The sequence below is a fragment of the Equus przewalskii genome, chromosome 20, assembly GCF_037783145.1.
Source record: "Equus przewalskii isolate Varuska chromosome 20, EquPr2, whole genome shotgun sequence".
NCBI classification, from domain to species: domain Eukaryota; kingdom Metazoa; phylum Chordata; class Mammalia; order Perissodactyla; family Equidae; genus Equus; species Equus przewalskii.
The window spans coordinates 26,631,486-26,651,526 of record NC_091850.1 but is presented as its reverse complement, the minus strand read 5'-3'; the positions used below and the strand labels follow the sequence as shown (position 1 = coordinate 26,651,526).

Sequence of the window (20,041 nt, the reverse complement as noted above, 5' to 3'; positions counted from 1 at the left end):
TTCTACTTACTTGTAAAAACTGTACATCTTGAAATAATTCTTGTATGAACCTCCGACATGGAAGTCTAAATGTGCAGTGTGACAGCAAATGGGAAACCTCAGAGTAAAGGCATATGTCATCAAATGTTTGAGGATACTTCTCCTTAATTCTAAAACAAAAGACAAGACTATGGTGTGATAAAAAACTATAATAAGGCCTTACCTATTTTTCCTACAAAACATCATTTTTTAAATATTTTTTCTCCAGATACTGATTAGATGGCATTTTTGGGTGACGGCATAGAATATAAAATATTAAATATTCCCACTTCACACTTAAATTAGACATTTTAAGTCTGGGGTTATGTCTTAAAATGATCAAAATCCAAATGCTTCTTGGAAAGTTAGAAATATTTTTTCCACTGGCATGAGAAATTGCAAAATTTATTTATCAGCCTAGAATGACTCACATATTTTAAAAATTACGTTTTAAAATAGAAAGAAGTTTTTAAAGTTAGACTGAAGTTATCAATATCCTTGACTGGGCTATCTCTTTATATCTTTCAAACAGTGGTTTTTAGCTGGGATAGCATCTCAGAATTGGCTGTGGGGTGAGGTGGGGTGATACACAGGTTAAAGACCTACTACCCCTAGAGCTACTGGCCAGGAGGTTTGTACAGGGACCCTGGCATCTGTGTTATTATTTTTTTAGAGTCCCACAGGAGACCCTGAAGTGTATTTCCTTTGAGGACCACTGCTTTAAATAGTGCAAATCAAAGATGTTGACGACTGTCCGAATTTTCCTTTATCATGTTGCTGTGATTTAGAAAAACAATAAAAATTCTGCAACTTTTATTAAGAGAAAGAAAGAAAAATAAGGAAAAATTAAACCAAGAAAATATTATTTGTTTTACATAGGCCAGCTTTTCTCAAACTTTTTGGTCTCATAATTCCCTTAATTTCTTAAAAATTACTGAGGACTCCAGAAAGTTTATTTTTTGTGGGCTATAGCCATTGATAATTACCACAAGTTAAAATTGAGAAAATTTCAAGATATTTATTAATTCATTTAAAAAAATAAATCCATTACATGTTAACATAAATATATATTTTAATGAAAGATAACTATTATTTTCCAAAACTAAAAAAATGAGAAGAATGGTACTGTTTTACATTTCTACAGATCTCTTTAAAGTCTGGCTTAATAGAAGATAGCTAGATCCACATACCTGCTTCTGCATTTAATCTGTTTGCCTATGTTATTTTGCTTGATGTATATGAAGAAAATCTAGCCTCCCACAGATATCCCATACAGTTGAGAACTACCAATGGAAGGTAATTAGTCCAATTGTTGAAGTATTTCAAGTATCTTTTTCACCATAAAAAAGCAGAACAAAGAATACTCATAGTTTACTTACGTTAAAAGCCCAGTTTCATGACATTTTGTTGAAACTGAACTACTCAAATTAATGACTAATCTTAGAACTTCTTTGCGAAGGAGTATACGGCACATTGGTGTATCGTCTGGAATTGTTTTAACACCTGAAAAGAAGATAAAATATTTCATCTATATCACATTAGGAAATGGTTATAACTCATGGAATTTGTTTTTAAACTTTATCTAAAGATCTAAAACTGAGATAAACTGCGCTAATCTCTTGGTCATTTTGGGAGCAAAATTCTTTCTACTAAAAGCAGACAGCTAAGAGGGTACATATCAGTTTGCATACAGGTGCAAAAACTGGCTAAATATGCCTCAATAAAACTGACTAGTCATAGTTTTGAGATAACTTTCGTTAACATTATTTATGAACAACAACAACAAAACTAAATATAGTTTTATTAACAATGCTTAGATTTGAATCTGACAACTTACCTAGTAGCAATTCTGTGCTTTTGGTGCTGCTGGCTGAGCCTTCTTGAGACACTCCATCACTGCATCCAGAAATTCCCGAAAACTTAGAGGGAACCACTTCTAACGGATTATGGATAGTCTGCTCACACCAATCAGAATATGGAATGTCTTGAAGGTCTGAAGAAAAAAATTATTTCAATTAAAGTATCACAATGGCTTAGTTCCTATGCTTGCATTATATCCTACAGAGGAGATGATTCCTTGTAACTTCTATCCAGTTTTCAACAATTATTTTCCATGATGAAGATTTTCAAAGTAAATTCAGACTGCTCAGATAGTGAAATTTGTTAAATTCTAAAGACATTTTTACATAAGATTTTATTTTCCTAAATTACAAAAATATTAATATGTGATTATTTTAAAAATTCAAATAAAGATGCGTACAGAATAAAAAGTGAAGACACCTTATCTATCCCCTTTCCCATCCCCAAACTAACTACCCCTCTCCATAGGTAAATATGGTTAAAGGTTTGAGATATATATATATAATTTCAGATCTTTTGCTATTTTAATTTCTCTTTCTTGCTCTTTGGGTATATAAGTGGGATTGTACTATATATATTATTCTATGACTTGTTTTCCCCCCATTTAATAATTACCAATATAAGAATCATACTTCCCTGAATTATCATTTCATTCCTTAGAATAAATCTACTACCCATGAATCTTTGCTAAGGTACTCCAAGATGGGATTCTGAAGTCCACTAAACATCCTGATGTTGCTAAAATGACATGAATTTTTTTATTTAAAATTATCCTGAGCTCTTAAATCAAGTGATTGAGCAAATGGAAATCAGCAAGTCTTTGGTCATCTGTTCAGGGAGTTAACAGTGGGCAACCTATAAAATCATATAACTTTACTACTATAAGAAATACCTGAAATTAGTTAAAGCTTTCATTTCATGAAAGAAAAGAGATTCAGAGAGAGGAGACACACACTCAGCCAGAAGTAAGACATCATGATAGCTAGCCCAGTACTCTTTCCACTACAGCACATTGTCAGAGTAGAGAAAAAAAGCTATATTTTTAGAAATCCAGGAAACTAGATCAACATCAACACACACTACCTCTCCCTATGTTGTTTTCCACAGAATAGAAATATCATCACCTCAACTCATCTCTAAGTACTTCCTAAGATTACTATTTATATAATACTAAGCAGAAAATGCTTTGGTTCCCTGGAAAAGAAGATCTATAAATTTAGCATAGTTTTAAATTTTGGTTATCAAGGACATCATGTTTCTTGTCAGGCACTTAAAAGTAAAACATGCTACTTAAATTATACATTAATTTAAAAAATAAAACTATTGCCAAAAGATCTGAGAACTAAAGATGTACTTAAAAACCAGTTATATTGAATAAACAGATAAGAGATGGAAATATTATTTTAGACTCAGTTGATGAACTACCCAAGGAGTACAATGACAAAATACTCCAGCACAGGTAACAGTAAGAAAGCTATATTTTCTTCAATTGATATGTTTCTGAAAAGTTATAAAATAATTTATTTCTGCTTCACCTTCAACCAGTGATGACTCCTAACATTTCTAACCTGTTAGAATGCATCCTATTTCTAAAGATGTCATTCATTCTCATTAAAAAAAAAAAAAATCATTCTTCTAGTTAAGTCAGGTTCCAAAATAACCAGTTTATCCCATTTGGAGATGTGAAACAGCATCTTAAGCATAATGATAACAGAAGCTGTTTACTACATAGGGCCTGTTTTTTTGTGAAACATGCTAAACCATATGAACAAATTCTTTAATGAAATAACTACATGTGTTAAATGGGAACTACAGAGAACATGTGGGCACAACATGGGCACTATTTATAAATTGGCAGAATAAAGAGAACCAAAACCCTTGGAAATGGGGCAAGGAACAGCTAGTTGGCCTACTTTTTCTTAGACATGGAAGATAACATCTACGATTCTGTCAAAAGCAAAACTGTGCATACTAAGTTGATGATATTTACCTTTAGGGACCTTTTTTCTACCTTCTCTTAAGAAGTATTTGATGCAATGCACCTGGACACAGTTTTATTCAAGACACTTCAAGATTATTTTTAATTTGGATGAAGCATTTTGTCCATAAACAAAATCATTTTATCTATATGATTGATGTTTAGCTTCTTAACTGTAGTTGTTTGCTTTTATTGTTTCCTTTCTTTTTAACTAATAATAGTCCATCTTAGCTTTATTTTATCTTTCAGTTGAAAATGGAGATATGAAGCATAGGATAGACCGAACCCTAAGAGACTAGACATCTTCTTTACTCCATGTATCTGAGCATAAGGCCGACTCCAGCTAAATTATGCCACTACATGTGAGAAAGAATAAAAAGCTCTGAGCAAAAAATAATAAATATAAATCCATACAGGTTCATTCGGAAAAACTGTAGTTAATTTTTTCCTACCAGAAAGCAGTAAGCCCCAAAATAGCTTATGGAAAATGCTGAAATAATTATTTACGAAAAAAATTAAGAATTTCTGTGAGGAGCTTTAGCTCTGATATATATATAATCACTTGATAACCAATACTCTCAGGCAGCAGGAGATGTAAAACGAAGTGAGCAAGGAGTTTTTCCTTAGGAGCACAGTAAGATCACCATAACTGAATTATCAGAATTTAGGAGAGACTATCAGTTCTAGCATAAATAACTTACTGTGAGTTACCATTTACAGAGAGCTTAGTAAATGCTAATCTTACATATTATTAAATATCAAACAACACCATTAGGTAGGTGTCATTATTCTCATTTAGAGATTTAAGCAAAAATAAAAACTAAAGCTCAGCAAAATTAGGTAGATTGTCCAAGATCAAATAACTAATTAGGTGAAAAACTGTGGCTTTGAGCCTAAGTCTTGGCACCAGAGCTCACTGCTCTGCTGTGTTTACACCAGTGGTCTTCCATGGTTCTTGGAGAAGCAGCATTTCCGGCCCCCCGCCCCCACTTTATCACTTGGGCAAGGCCAGGTAGATGGGATCCACCTCCTTATTCCCCTTATACCATCATCTGCATATCACTGGTCTTTTGCATAGATTTTGACTGAAACATGGATTCTGCAACTAAAATAACTTTGAAGACCACCACTGTCTCTTTAGGGCCCTCCTCTGCCCTGTGTAGTTTCTACCCACTCCTCACAAATTGTCAATTTAATAACCTAGACATTCAAACTGATCTTGCCATTATCTTTTATAGTGCATTGATTTTTTTCTAATGCTCTCTCTTTCACAGATGGACTAGTCTAAAACATTTATAAGGTTTCCCGTTTGAAGTTGGTAAGCTAGACTAGGGCAAATGTGGTGTACTATAAATTAGATTCAACAGAAATGTACAGTACTAAATTTTGAAAGGCCAACATTTTGCCTTGCACACTAGAACCATACAATGCATAAACACCTGTGAAGGTGGAAGACACAGAATAAAATGTTACTAAATATCCTTTTCTAATGGCCTTTCCTCTGAGCTTTAACATTTTTGAACCACCACCTTATCAGACAGGAAATTTTAGAGAATGAAATGTCTTGTGTTCAAGTCTTGACGTCCCTTTAAAATGATCATTAAATAGTAGAGGGACTAATTTTTAGTTATCTTCCATAGATGATGATGTCTTCTTTTTGATAGACAAAATCCTTAACATGGCCTATAGCAGTGCTTCTCAAACTGTATGGTATACATGAATAACCTAGGACTCTTGTTAAAATGCAGGTTCTGATTGTGTGTGGAGTGGAGTTTGAGATTCTACGTTTCCAACAAGCTCTCAGGTGATGCTCATGCTGCTGGTCGACTCACCACACTTTGGGTAACAAGGGCTCTGCAGGGCTCAGTTTCTATCTATCTTTCTAGGCAGATCTTGTATCTCCTTTCCCCTTGCTTTCTGAGCTCCATTCACAAAGGTCTTTTTAGTCCCTTCTACTTCCTATGCTCGCTCCCATCAGAACACCTTTGTTGATGCTGTTCCCTCTGTCTTAAAATTCTCCATACTCCAGTCTTCACTTAGTTGGCTTCTATTTTCTTCAGATTCATTTTTGATCTGCCTACTCGATTATATTTCTTTGCTAATACCATGTATCTATTCTTGATGGCACTTGTTACAAATGCAGTATTATATTTGTATAATCAATTGATTGACTGATCAATCAATCCATTTCTTTCCCCACAGGACTAAAGCTCACAGAAAGCAAAATTAGCGTCTTTTTTTTTCTCTCCCAATTGTTCTCCTAGCGTCTAGTTCAACACCTGACCCATGGTAGAGGTGTAATAAATATTTGAGTGTATGAATGAGTAAGGGTTCAGTGACTTTTTAACAATTAGTCTCTCTCCCTTCACAGCTCCAAGATGGGTATCAGCAGTAAACTGTAATCATTTTCCAATTAAGAATCATCCTTCCCCTGCTGCTCCTCAATCCAACACTTCATGTCACTAGAATAACAAGCCGAGGGGCTCTAATGGCTGTGCTGAGGTAAGAGCTTCTTCAACTGCAGGAAGTCTTTCCCAAGTCCCAAACTTCACGACACTCTGCTTGACCACTCTCCCAGCTACAGAGCACAAATGGATTAGAACTAGCTGTGATTATCTTGTGACTGGGTAATTACAGGGCTGGTTTCCGTATTTCTTATTTGATACATAAGTAAAGAACAGTATAGCAAAAACTCCATAGTAAGCGCTCCATAAGTATTTGTTGAATAAGTAAATGAAGAAGTGGAATTTTCAGGAACTAAAGCATCATAAACGATGTACAGCCAAATGACAGCATCTTTACTGTGTGCAATACTTCAGAACAACACTGCCCAAACCTTTTCACTCACAGCAAATGAAAATAATTACAGCATGCTGGGGCCCTGGACAGGGCTGTTCACAGTGGGACGTATCACAGTGCAGGGCTTGTCAAACCTGGGCCCTATTGGGGCATGGAATCATTGAGGGGATTAATATCTTGGCATACCCATATCCTATCTGTGGCACATCAGTGTGCTGCAACCCATCAGGTGGGAAGCTCTGAATCAGAACTCCAAGGAGAAATTTGGAAGAGTGACCCAGAGAACTCTCATCATCACTGGGTTTCCTGAGGGTAGCTAAGCGATGTTCACCAAGAAAAGGTTTCTATGGTAACACTTCAAACACATATATACTAATTTTACATTGCTAATATATGTCACTTGTTGAATCATATGGAAAAGCCGAATCTGGGTTCAATTTATTTATTCCCTCACCAAAAACACATTGAGTGCCTATTATGCAAAGCAGTACAAAACTAGGTATTAGAAATATAAAAATGAAAAGACATGACAGACCATACCCTAAAGGAACTTATTGAGTAGAAGGGAAAAAAATAACTAAGCAATAATCATCATAAGAGATCTATGTACAAAGGTCAACAAGAGTAAAGAGGATGGGATGTCAACGTCTCACTTAGTGTGTCAGAGAAAACTTTGCAGATACAAAATCCCTGACGCTTAGGATGAGGTGGACGAGGTGTGTGCCTGTGTGTGAGCTTATATGTGTGTAAGGAAAGGGAAAGGCAAGAGAGAACAGCAGGGAAAAATACATTTTTCATGCCTAGAGTCATAAAAAAAAAAGCACAGTTTGTTCAAAAACTTCAAGTCAGTCAGTAATAGTGTATGGATTATAAGACAGGAGAACGGTTGAAAAAAGACACCAGGCAGGTCACACACAGAGTCTTGTTTGCTGAGCATGAATAATCAGTATGGAATCATCAAGAGATTAATCCCAGGCAACAATATGAAAGATGAATTGGAAGGGGCCAAAACCGGAGACTGAAACACTAAGACTCTAATATGGAGATGATGAGTGACTGAACGAAGGCTGAGGCAGTGAAAATGGAGTAAGAGGGATGATTAATAGGGCTCGGAGATGACTTGTAACTGGAGGAGATCCACATTCAGGTCGATTAACCTAGACGGACATAATCACTCACCTGAATGACTACATATTGCACTTAGTTGGTTACTGGGCTGGAAACCCAGAATTTCGATACAGACACAATAAAGGCAGTTATCATCTGTATGCTCCTGAAGTCCAGTGTCTTCTGTACTTTCTAAAAACAGAGAAGCATCTGAATGGATTGAATTCATTATTTCCGTAAGACTCATCTGCTGTCGTAGCAAGTGAAAAGAGTTTTTTACAAGACCTCCAGTTCCAGATGGAAGACCTGTGCATAAGTAAATATAAAACATAATCTGATAAAGATAGTAATAATATCAATGACACCTCTTTCAAGATGCCTTAAACTATGTGAAATTTTAAAGAAAGGAAATTAGGGAAGAAAATCAAAACTCGTTTTATGACTCAAAATCTAACCTAAACTGGGGAGAAAAAAAGATCATTTGCTTTGAATTAGGAAAATAATTAAAGCCAGAATATATGTTGATACTACTTTAACGTGAGGTTTTAGATACAAAATGGAAAATTAAGATTATACAATTAAGGCATCATTTCAATTATCCTCAACATTTGCATAAAGAAAAGCAATAATTCTGAGTCTAAAGAGGTACATGTTAGAAACAATCTTCAAGATTATGAAGCTTTAAACCTGTGGCTGTTATGCATATACTAAAATATTATAGTTCATAAAAAAGAGAGATCACGTAATGTATAAGTACATGTTTATCTCTCTCCTTTCCCCCAAACAGCTGTTTCTTAGACCTAAAAGGATTAGCGTTAAAAATTTTTACGTATTTTTTTTTTTTTTAAACAGAAGCAACTGATCCAGTTTTTGTCTTCTTGAAAGGCTGGGTACTTAGTTGGAAAAACACTTTCTTATGTCCCTCACAAAAAAATATTATGGTTTAATTTTAAATTGACTCAAACAATTATTTTGGTATAATTTTTAAGTTGACCCAAAAGTAAGTATACATGAATTTTTGGTGTCATCCTACTTGAAAAGAACTTTCTTTTTAATTAGCTTTCTGTTAAAAAGAATTTTCTTTTTAATATAAAGAGGAGTCTCATGAGAATAAAACCACACATTACCTCCTGCATCATGAGCAAACACTCTTGTACCTCGATCATCATGTGGAGGTATGTTTTTTGTCTGAAAATAGGGAATATCCTTTACCTAAAATAGATATAAATCACAGTTAAGTCCTGCTATAAAAAGAAATCCACTTTATGAATATTAGCAAAATTAAATAAAATGTAATTTAAATAGAATTACTACAGCACAAGAGCTCACAATGGAAAGTTTACTGAAGAAGGTTAAATTACCAAAACTTGACAAAATAACAAATATCCTTTAAAGTCTTTATTTATTCTTGGTGACTTAAATAGATATTAAAATACTTATTTTAGAACTTATCTAAAATGTCTTTAGACTTCTGAGCAAATGTGTACTCTTTTGCACTACCTATCATCTAGAGATTTGTGATTAGGATTACATGCAATGAGGGTCACTTTATATGACTGGGCACAACATGCGGCTGCCCTGTATGGGATAAACAGGATCAAGGATAAAAAAGCAAGGAATATGTTGTACACCTCAAACTTACACCAAGTTATATGTCAATGATATCTCAATTAGAAAAAAAAAACAAGAAAGAATAAGTCAAATGTGACTAAAAAGCAAGGTTAGGAATTCGCTAAATTTCTAAAGAGAATATACTAATAAAGAAGTCAAACAAGATGCCAATTTAGTATGGGAAGAGAAGGAAGGATAATGGTCTGGGGACTCAGAGATACTAAATAAAAGAACATGGGACAGCTGAGAAAGGCAAAAAACTTTTCATCATAAAATTTCTTTCAACAAAACTGCCTTAAAACGTCACCTCCCCCAAAATTAGTATTCATTCTAAATCATAATTTCTAGTAAGCAATTACAGAATGTGAAAAAACAGAAAATCAACTCATAAGAAAACAGTGGAACTTTTAATACCTGGAATATATCATTGATGTCTACTGGAAGAGCAAGACCAATATAGTCATCTGAACTACCATATGTTGCACTGGACACCATGGACCTCACTGAAGAGGATCGCTGCAGGGTATTTTGATTAATAGGACTTAATAAATCTTCTTTATCTAACGAAGCATAACTTAAAGCTTTCATGAACCTACAATACCATAAAAGAAACCACTCGCATTAGTGTCTTGATTTGTAATATTAATCATACAAAGACATTATAATTTATTTTGATACCTTCATAAAAAATAAATAGTTGAGTACACAACAATGCCATATTGTTTAGTGAGAACATATAAATACTTGGAAATATTTAGCTGCTATAAATTGATATAGAAAAGGTAATCAGTAATGTAGACTGTTACTAAAAACAACTGTTACGGTCTCCCAGGCAAAAGTGAAAAGGTGGGCTCTTAAGATAACTTTCAATATCTAGAAGTAAAAAAAACTGACCTCAGAGGTCAGAGGTATAATCCAAGGACTATCTGCACAATCATTTGAGATTGCTAGATTTGCTATCATCTAACTTGTCAGGGCAGATCAGTCAATTCCGACTCCTAGCAACCCTGTGCACAGCACAGTGGAACCCTGCCCAGTCTTTTTGTGCCACCCTCTCACCTTCTGGTGCTATATTAGACAATGCTCTGCCACTATTCATAGGGTTTTCATGGCCAATTTTTTCAGAAGTGGGTGGCTAGGTCTTTCTTTCTTCTTCCTAGTTTGTCTTGGTCTGGAAGGTCTGCTGAAATCTGTCTACCATGGGTGACCGGCTGATATTTCCTTTCAGCATTATAGTAACATGTAGCTGCCACAGTATGACAACTGACAGATGGGTGGTGTAGTTTCCCTGATCTGGAAAGGAACCCCAGCCATGGCAGTTAGAGTGCCGAATTTTAACAACTAGACCACCACAGCTGGCCATCATATAACTAAGGGTACTTATTATTAACCATTTTCATGAAAAATAATTACTTATTCTTTGTGTGACAATCAATGCTTTATCAACGTAAGATTTATGTTAACACAGAAGACAGATACAAAATAGCAAAAATAGTATCATTTGTAAATATTACAAGAGATAGCCTTATATGAAGCACTGACATTTCCATAAGATACACCTCTCTCATATAGATCCTTGTCCACGCAATACGCGTGCTAAAATATTTACTAGACATCTGCTTTGTACATCCAAGGCACCATGCGAGGTTCCACAGCATATATATATATATATATATTGCTATTTGGAAACCCAACTCATTTAAAGTGTAATAATGTAGCCTGATATTAAAACAAAGAATTATTTTGTAAAACAAACAAAATACATGCTTAATAAATAGTAGCTATTAATATTAGCATAGCAAAACCACCCCTAATTTCTAGTAATTTCCACCTAAAACCACTCATAATTGAAATTTACAAATTTCATAAAATAGGCTGGTGGTTTTTAAATTGTACTCATTATATCTCTCTAATTCCATAAAACCCTTCAAGGACTGCTGGAGTAGAGGAGAAGGAATTACTGGATTATTGGCCTTCCCAGCCCTATTTCAAACAGAACAGTTCCATTTTTATCTATTCTACATACTGGGTTTCCATAGAAATGTTTTTGTGAAGAAAGGGTTTCTCTATTTAAAAAGCACCATTTAAAAAGCTTAAAACCACTGATCTAGTCCAAACTCCACTAGATGAGGCAACTGAGGCCTAGATATTTCAAAATTCATGAACTTTACAACATAGATTTCTAATGGTAAGCAACTGAGAGGTTCGCCTGGCTTTGTTCTGGATTGATGAGGTTTGTAAAGCCGTCAAATTCCAGGCAGAAAAGACAGCATAATTTACGGAACATGGTCCAAGTTCATTCACTCAGGGCCAGTATTAAAACTCAAGATCAAGGATTCCTACTTCAGTGTTTTTTCTTCCATGCTCCAAGGAAATATCTCAGTAAGAGATGATTTTTCAGACTGCTGGATTCACATCAGCCATTATACCACAGGTAACAATATGCCTACTCTTAATTTTATAAGAAAGTAACAACAAAAAAAATCTTCTCAGCCTGGATTCCAAACTATTATTTTAAAGTAAATTTGTAGTTATCTTCCATCATTCTCATTTTCTCTGAATCAACCAAAGGATAGAAATAGGAATAATAAGATTAATGCCAACAATTTTTTCCTACAAGGAATCTAAATGCTAAATACAATTTGAAGAATAAATGAAAGATGTGAGGAACATGAAGTTTTGTTATTTCTTCATGCCTTTGTACAAACTGCTCCTATTTTCCTTGAGTGCTTTTTCGATTTTTTCCCCTCCTAAGATATTAAAAACACCTATTCATCCTTTATAATGACAATAACTTGGCAGTTTAGGAGCACAATTTCCAAATATTCTTCTCCTGTTCTAAAAGGGAATACCGGAATAAGATCCTAAGAACCCAGACTGGTGAGGAAATAAGTGATTTGGCATAGCTGTCTTTTTTGGTTTATTCTTATGAATATTTAAGCACTACCACTTTTTATCTATGCTTAATCAATTTGGATAGAAATACCTGCTTCAATGAGATATAATAAATTGAACTGGATGGTTCTGAGTTAACAAGACTTCAGCTACTGTACTGAGCTGTAAGATGGTGGTACTTCTACTGCTCATTTCAGTGTGCTCTGTTACTTACTACCCCTGGCTGAACGCTAACAGACTGTTTCGGTCTTTGAGTTTTCAAATACTTTGTTGTAGTATAAAAGTTTCCTCCTTTGCTACCAATTTTATGAGCTGTCATTTCCTGTTACAGTGTACCTACCAGTAGAAGCTTCTAATTGTTGCTTCTATAGGCCTGAAAGCCTGACACTCAAGCTTGTTAGAAAATATCAACAAACTTTGAGGGTCAGAGGTACCTTTTTTGAATAAAATTCATGAACTTTACTGCATAGATTTATAGTGGTGAGCTATTGAGAGGTTTGCCTGGCTTTCTTCTGAATTGATGTGGGTACCAAAGCCGGTAAGTTCCAGGTAGATGAGATTACTACATAATTTATGAAATTCTACAAAAGGAGATATAATTGATTATCTGCTACCAGGTACCCCTTCTACTAAATGTGTTAAAATTATTGAAACAAAACTGCTTAATAACTTAACATTATTAAGAATTTGGTTATATAAAAGCCAAGAGATTACACTAAAGAAATAACCACCAATAATGATAATGATGATGATGATAACAATAACTAACTTTTATTGAGCGCTTAAGATGTGCCAGGCATTATTCTCAGTATCTGACAAATACTAACCATTTAAATAAATGTAAATGAATAATCTCAAACTAAGAAAGTTTTTAGAAGTATTTGGCCCAACAACAACAAAAAATAGAGAAATTTTTGCAACAATCATATTTAAAATTGCATGTCTTTTAAAGGTAAAATCTAAATTGTTTACTTTGACCAGCTTGATATAATCTTTAGATATGGCATAGAAATCCTCCCCTAAATGTTCTTGAGCATAAGCAAACTGCTATTGCTGATCCTGAGGGCCAAGTAATTCATTTAATGTTCATTAGGTTGCTACTTAATAATCACACCTACTCAAAACAAACCGAAAAGAATTTCACTGAAATTTTGTTATCTTAAAAAAAAAAAAAAGAAAAAAGAGGTCAACTTTTGGAGCCTTAAATTGACCTACCTGAAAAGGTTGTTTGTTATTGTAGGTCTTAAGCTCCTGATTCCCCCAACATGCTTCTTTTTAAAATCGATCCTTGCAGAAGCGAGAAATAAATAAAAAAAAAAAGCTTGTGACTTGTGTGTCCTTGCAAAGCATATATGTTTACTTTCAGGGCCTAAAGGAGTTTCTTTTCCCCCCTCGCAGCTGCAAGAATCCATTTCAAATCATATCGGGTAACTAGGAGCTTATAGCCTACCATAGTAAACAATTATAATAGGTCACTTCTGAGGCTTATGCAGATGTAAAACCTGGCAACCACTGTTGTTAGTTTTAAACATGTCTTTGCTCACCTGCTTGGTGTTAATCTGGACTCAAAGCTGTTGGCCTTCATGGTGATGGTATCTGTAAACAGCACATCTTTCGCTGGAGATGCCAAAGCTTCAGAATGAGATAAGGATGGATGCATTCTTTGTTGCTGTAATCTTTTCAGTGTAGCGTAGCCAAAGGCATCTCTAGAACTGGTGTAACTAAAGTTACAATCTGCCAGACTTTTAATTGTAGCAATAGAGGGTGCTTTAAGGGACTGTGCTCTTCTAGGAAGGGTATGAGAAGAACCTGGAGGCACCAGGGACACTGAGTTTGATTTGGAGAGAGATAGATGGTTAGACTGTGGCGTCAAATAGTGGCTTGTCTTAACAGTTTTAGTACTTACCACAGTACTCATACTCCCACAGTCTGTGTCCACAGTTGTAGCATCTACACCTACTGTCTCTCGTGAAGGACTTGAGCTCATTGAACTTATGCCACTTGTTGTAGTGTCTGTATTAAAACTTTGGCTACGTATCTTCATATGTGAGCTTGTTGAACTTTCTACAACTAATCTCTCTCGGCTTGTGTTTTCTCTGTGATTTTCTGTACCAAGACTCTTGGTGAATTTTAAGTCATTCTCTCCAATACTTGGAGTACTACCAGTGTCTTCAATGTGCTTATTCCCAACAAATGAAGTTTCTAATTGTAATGTTTTCTGTACTGTGGATATGGGTGTGAAATCATCACTATGAATAAAGTCAACACTGGGCTCCGTAAGCGTTCTGATCCGCCTGTTGCTTGTCTTATTTTCAGATGACAGTTTCCCTCCTTTTGGATCGCTGCTACTACGATGTTTTTTATTAGGCAAAGTAAGCGAATTTAAAATACGATTTTTCACAAGTTTACTAGAAGCAAAGAATGGGAATGAATTTTTATCCTTTATAGGTCCAGGTCGATCAAAAAACGCTGGCTCTGCATCTTCATTGATGTCAAGGAAAAATGTACTAGTAGAGCTGCTGCCAAACCGGTCATCCTCCATTATGAACATACCTATGATCAAAGGATTGATTAGTAAAGGCATGTAAAAAATGACAAACAAAATCATGGTAACTATTAATGACATATTTCAGAAATTTCTGTTTAACAGTCATCTAGGGAAAAAATTTTCAAAAATAAAGGGTTCAGCTGCTGAGTCACATAAAAAGTGCTTTCTTGAGACCCACAGTTTGGACTTGAATAAAATGTAAAACTATGTCATTATGAGGATCTTCTGTTATTTCCAAAGAAAACTATAGGGCTCAATATGGCAGAGCTTACATAAAGTTTCTTTTTATTATTCCAGTGAGTTTCCCAAAACCTCCAAATATTCAGGATAAAATTAAAGGGGAAAAAGGAGACTTGACCATGGATGTTCACTCAGTTGGTACAGATTCCTCGTAGTTTATTCTCCAAATCACAACAAGCAGGAGAAATTAATCTCATAAGAAATGAATCCCCAATCTTGAAATATACTTACAAAGTATATTTCAAGTCTCAATAAAGTATCAAGTCATAACATTTTAAATTCATGTTTAAACCAATTATATTTATTTCTCATTTTGCCTTGGGTAGTAAGAAACTTATCTAAATTCAGTGCCTAACTCTAACAAAAGACTCAATATTTTGAGATGCCTAATGACATCTACAGGATTTTATTCTAGTTTTATTTTTTACTTTTCTCTTGAATAATTATAAACTTCTTCAAATATACTTTGAAAGAAGGCAAAATAAAGTAATAAACTTGCATATTGCAGTGTATTTCCATATTTTGTCAATTCTAAGATGGACACTTTTCACACTTAGTATCTCTAAAATCAGGATGCATCTTGCAATCAGTGGTATGTCCTAGTTTAATAGGCAGCATTGCTGTCTTCATTTTTAGTGGCACATAAAATACTGGTGCATCTTATAATTCATGGTATCTTAGATCTGATGAAATATGGTTTGATAAATGTTGTACTATCTTCTTAAAAAGAATGACGTCTTAAATTTTGTACACCTAATAGCATTTAGCACAGGGCTTAAAACCACAAACTGTTTTTTATTTAATTGATTTTTGATACTCATATCTTTTAACAGTTTCACTATTCAGTTTTAAAATTTAGCTCTTCTCTCAAAAATGAACATGTGAATATAATATTTCTTAACAAATATATTCTGGTTCAACAATCTCTTTATCTGAAAAATGAGTTAAAAAACCTGTGTAAATGAAGAAGGTAGACAGATAAACATTTACTTATTAGATTTTATGACAAGCAAAAATGGGGAATGATTCTTTTGGTGCATGGTTTATTATTTAACTCTGTAAGTAAGATTTTCCAAAGGCTATTTTGAAAGCAAGGGTAGAAAACAATGTACGATGGTGGCTTTAATCTGTGGTGAAAAGATATGCATTCTCCAAAACGCTGCCAAATTATCTTAGAAAAAAGTAAATTAGGAATATAACAAATACATTTAAATTTTGATATTACAAATACAAACGTTAATTTTGGGTAACTGTGTATGACCTTGTCACAATACTCACTTGATGGTGCAGATTCACTTTCACTATTATGTCTAGAGCTTGTTGACTCGGAGTTTAAACTTAGGGTGCTTGGGATAGAAGAGAGTTCATTACACAGTTGTTCCACATCATCTGGAACCACTGGCCAGAGATGTTTGCGACTGTGCCTTACAGCATCCCAGTTGTGACATTTTAGAATATCGCAGCCTTGTTTTGTTTTGGCTATGAGCCCAAGTACATATACACAGGTCCTGTATGTAAAAGATACAGTAATGACAGTTTAGAATTCCAAACTAAGATTTCTTAAAGCTACCACAAAACATTAGTTTGCTATATGTACATTTAAAGTTTTTTTAAAAGCCACTAAAAATTGTTTAGCTCGTGGAAAAATGTATTAAAACGCATTAGGAGTAAATTAGAAGCAATAAAAAACATGAAAACCTTCCTAATAAAAATATTAATTACAATGAAATAATTTAAAAGAACATAATGCAATCTCAGAAAAAGAGACATATATTAGCTTTTCTGGGATAAATCTGGAATATTTGGGCTATCAGACTACTGGAATATTTGGACACATGTTACATTTTCACTGTTTACTTGCAAAGTAAACTTCAACATTCTAATGATAAAAATGGAAAGATAATATTAAACAAGGAGGTCCTTGAGATATTTAACTTAATGCATTTAAAAATCTTGTATCATTAGCACTTGCAGTGAATTAACAGTTCTAAAGGACTACATTGTATAATAAAATACTCTTTCCTCACACTCATTTGTGAATAATAATATATACATTAGAAAAATTTCTGAGTTAAATGACATACCCTCTGATGGAAAGAACCTCACACTGTTTCGCAAGTTTTAGTATATCTGGAATTACATTTTCTTCCTGTAGCAAATTGAGACCCCAATTTGATGAGCCAATATTTCCCTGAAAGAAAATAAATCACTTACATCAAATATATTTACCAAACTAACTATTTCAAAAGATTTGGAAAGTTACCCAAAAAACCAGAAAACACATCCCCATCTATGAGAGAGGAAAAACAAAAATGTGAAAAAAAAACTTCAAATAAGAAATTTTAGGAATTAATGTCCCATTTGTCTTACCAAGAAAACCGATAATTTAACCATCTATTTTCCAGTATAAAAATGATATTTAAGTGGGCAGGAACAATCTTGGTCTTAGAATATTAATCTAAGAACAAGTTCCAAATAAAATGATTTTTATTCATTTAATATTAATGGTAAAATTAGAAAAATCTAAAAATTATGAAGATCTTATAGAAATGTTTATTACAAACCAAGGCCCAAAGAGATGCTTTCAGTTTTTTAATTTCTTCCCATTTATCCAAATCTGGTGTACGAACGTTGTGACAGAGTTCTGTAACAATATTCTAGGGAAAGGGAAAAAAAACCTTATGAGTAACAATATGTTTTTAACGTATTTTCTAATTGCATCTTAAGACCTATGTAAGATCTGCATTTAGTAATTTCTGCATATTTAAAATTCTAAAATAATTTTATGTAAAACTTCTTAAGGAGCAGCATTAGTACATGGGCTCTGAGTTTATATTCTAGAGTCAGCACTTAGTATCTATGTGGCCTTGAGCAAGTTACTTAATCTCTCCAGGCCTGGATTTCCTAATCTCTAAAATAGGGATGATAATAACAGCATCTGTCTCATAAGGTTTGATGATTTAATAAATTATTACATATAAAGTGCTTAACAAAGTACTTAGTACCTAGTATTACAAAAATGTTAGCCATAATTATGATTATTTCCTTTAAATAGAAAATAATTAACTCAAAAGATTTTACCATACTATATAGGTAACGACACTGAGCAAATCATTCAAATTTTTAGTGAATTAAAAAAAAATTAATATAAAGATGTGTGCCCCAATAGTCTTCATAGACATAATATAAAATTATATGAAACTGTAGAATATATTTATGCAAAACTTTTGCTCCTGAGATGAACACTGATACAAAAGGAACTAAATTGCTAGATTACTATTGTTCAGACACAGACACAAACTTCTATAACTATTCATCTCTAAAATAAGAAAAAGGTTATATTTACTGAAAACATCTAGTTGCAAGACATACTCACAGCCATAAATTCGGCGTGCATACTACATTCAAGAACAACTGCTGCCTAAGCCTGTTACAGTCCATGAAGCACATGAGAACAGTGAAGCACTAACAAAGAGCAACTTACACTTTCAGTTTGTTGCTCACCAAAGATAACAGAATCTGTATTGTGTTCAGTTTAATTTCCCAACAAGAGGAATGAAGAAACTCAGTTTTTCAGTATGTTTTTACTACGGAATAAACTTTTCCAGCAGTCTATGAAGCAAAGACCTCAGACCTTCTGTGGGTTACTTATACTACCTAACAAGTTAGTTATGTAAAGGCTAACACATAAATCAGGGAAATGCACACAAGCCAGTAATATGTCTAAGCATTATAAGTGCAGAATGCCTAAGTCAATTTACAAGATGGATACCTTTAAAAGCAATTATGACGTTGAGTTGAAAGTTTTTGAGAAGTTTTGCAAAAATAATACTTTAGCAATATTAACATTTTTTGCTACTATTGTAGCTATTTAAAATTAATTATGTTTTTACCTGTACTTCCAACAAATGACAGCCTGTTTTGTGATGTACCAGTTGTCCATAAAGGTGTACAGGCAGGTAGACATGAGGACGCTGTAATCTAGTATAACAAAGATGATCGATATACCTATTAGCTTATTTTAAATACGCTCATTAAAACAATAACTAGTAATAAAGTAGTAGATAAACAGAATTAGATATAATCTCTCAGCATACATAAAAATACACAGGTTGAAAGGCATGAGGATTTCTCTAGAAAAATAACAGTTTAGCTGGTCTCACAGCAATGGTAAGAGAGAAGAAACTAGAAAGACAGACTAGGGTAAGAGCATGGACGGTATCTGAATGCTGTATCAGTGAGTGTATTCACCATGCTATGAACCATTTTAAAAGTACATGATTTAAAACTAATGATTTATTTTTTTAAATAATGATTTATTACAAACTGGTTTTAATTTTATATTTGAAGATCAGCAATAAATTACTCCACTAACTGGACTCTACCTTTGGTTACTCCGACGAACATAGTTATCACCATCAATTGGCTTCCGATAAGTAGTAAGTGCTTCATTAAGTTGTTCCTCAATCAAGTCAACGTATTTTGAATTATATTCCTACAAGACAATATTGTTTTAATTGCATATAGTATCATAACAACATTAACTAAATTTGTAATATGTTAGCTACCTAGCAAATCTTGGAAGCATAAATATGAGAACAGTGAACATCTGTTTAGGAAATTTAAGAAATTTTTGAAAAGGATAGAACAAGGTATTATAAATGTAAACGTTCTATCATACCCAAAGGCTTTCTGCTAATACTTTGCCCTCCATTTTCAATTAATATTTCAGGGTCCATATAAGTAAGTTAATTTTGTTTTTCATCTTATTTGAATCCCTTTCTCCATTAAAAAAAAAAAAACTAGCTTCTTAATATTAAACACACAACATATTCACTAGAAATTTTAAAAAGAAAATTAACTACAGCAAAATTGCAGGGTACAAAATCAACTTACAAAAATCAGTTGCATTTCTATACACAAATAGCTAACTAGCATAAAGAGAACTCAAGAATACAATCCCATTTACAATCACAACAAAAAGA

General features: G+C 33.7%; 1 protein-coding gene across 12 annotated transcripts in view; it reads right to left on the bottom strand.

Moving 5' to 3' along the window:
• RICTOR (RPTOR independent companion of MTOR complex 2) overlaps positions 1-20,041 on the bottom strand; it is a 112,090-nt gene that overhangs the window by 4,574 nt on the left and 87,475 nt on the right. For 6 of the 12 annotated variants that reach the window (XM_070586937.1, XM_070586940.1, XM_070586942.1 and 3 more), the window contains 13 exons: positions 19,442-19,551; positions 18,950-19,037; positions 17,621-17,713; positions 17,141-17,247; positions 16,335-16,564; positions 13,813-14,821; positions 13,484-13,555; positions 9,788-9,965; positions 8,890-8,974; positions 7,835-8,068; positions 1,856-2,011; positions 1,398-1,521; positions 11-149 (listed from right to left, as the gene is read on the bottom strand). In XM_070586937.1, the coding sequence (XP_070443038.1) occupies positions 11-149; positions 1,398-1,521; positions 1,856-2,011; positions 7,835-8,068; positions 8,890-8,974; positions 9,788-9,965; positions 13,484-13,555; positions 13,813-14,821; positions 16,335-16,564; positions 17,141-17,247; positions 17,621-17,713; positions 18,950-19,037; positions 19,442-19,551 (2,625 nt within the window). The remainder of the gene's footprint in view (positions 1-10; positions 150-1,397; positions 1,522-1,855; positions 2,012-7,834; positions 8,069-8,889; positions 8,975-9,787; positions 9,966-13,483; positions 13,556-13,812; positions 14,822-16,334; positions 16,565-17,140; positions 17,248-17,620; positions 17,714-18,949; positions 19,038-19,441; positions 19,552-20,041) is intronic. The other 6 variants (XM_070586938.1, XM_070586945.1, XM_070586947.1 and 3 more) reach the window with 3 other exon arrangements.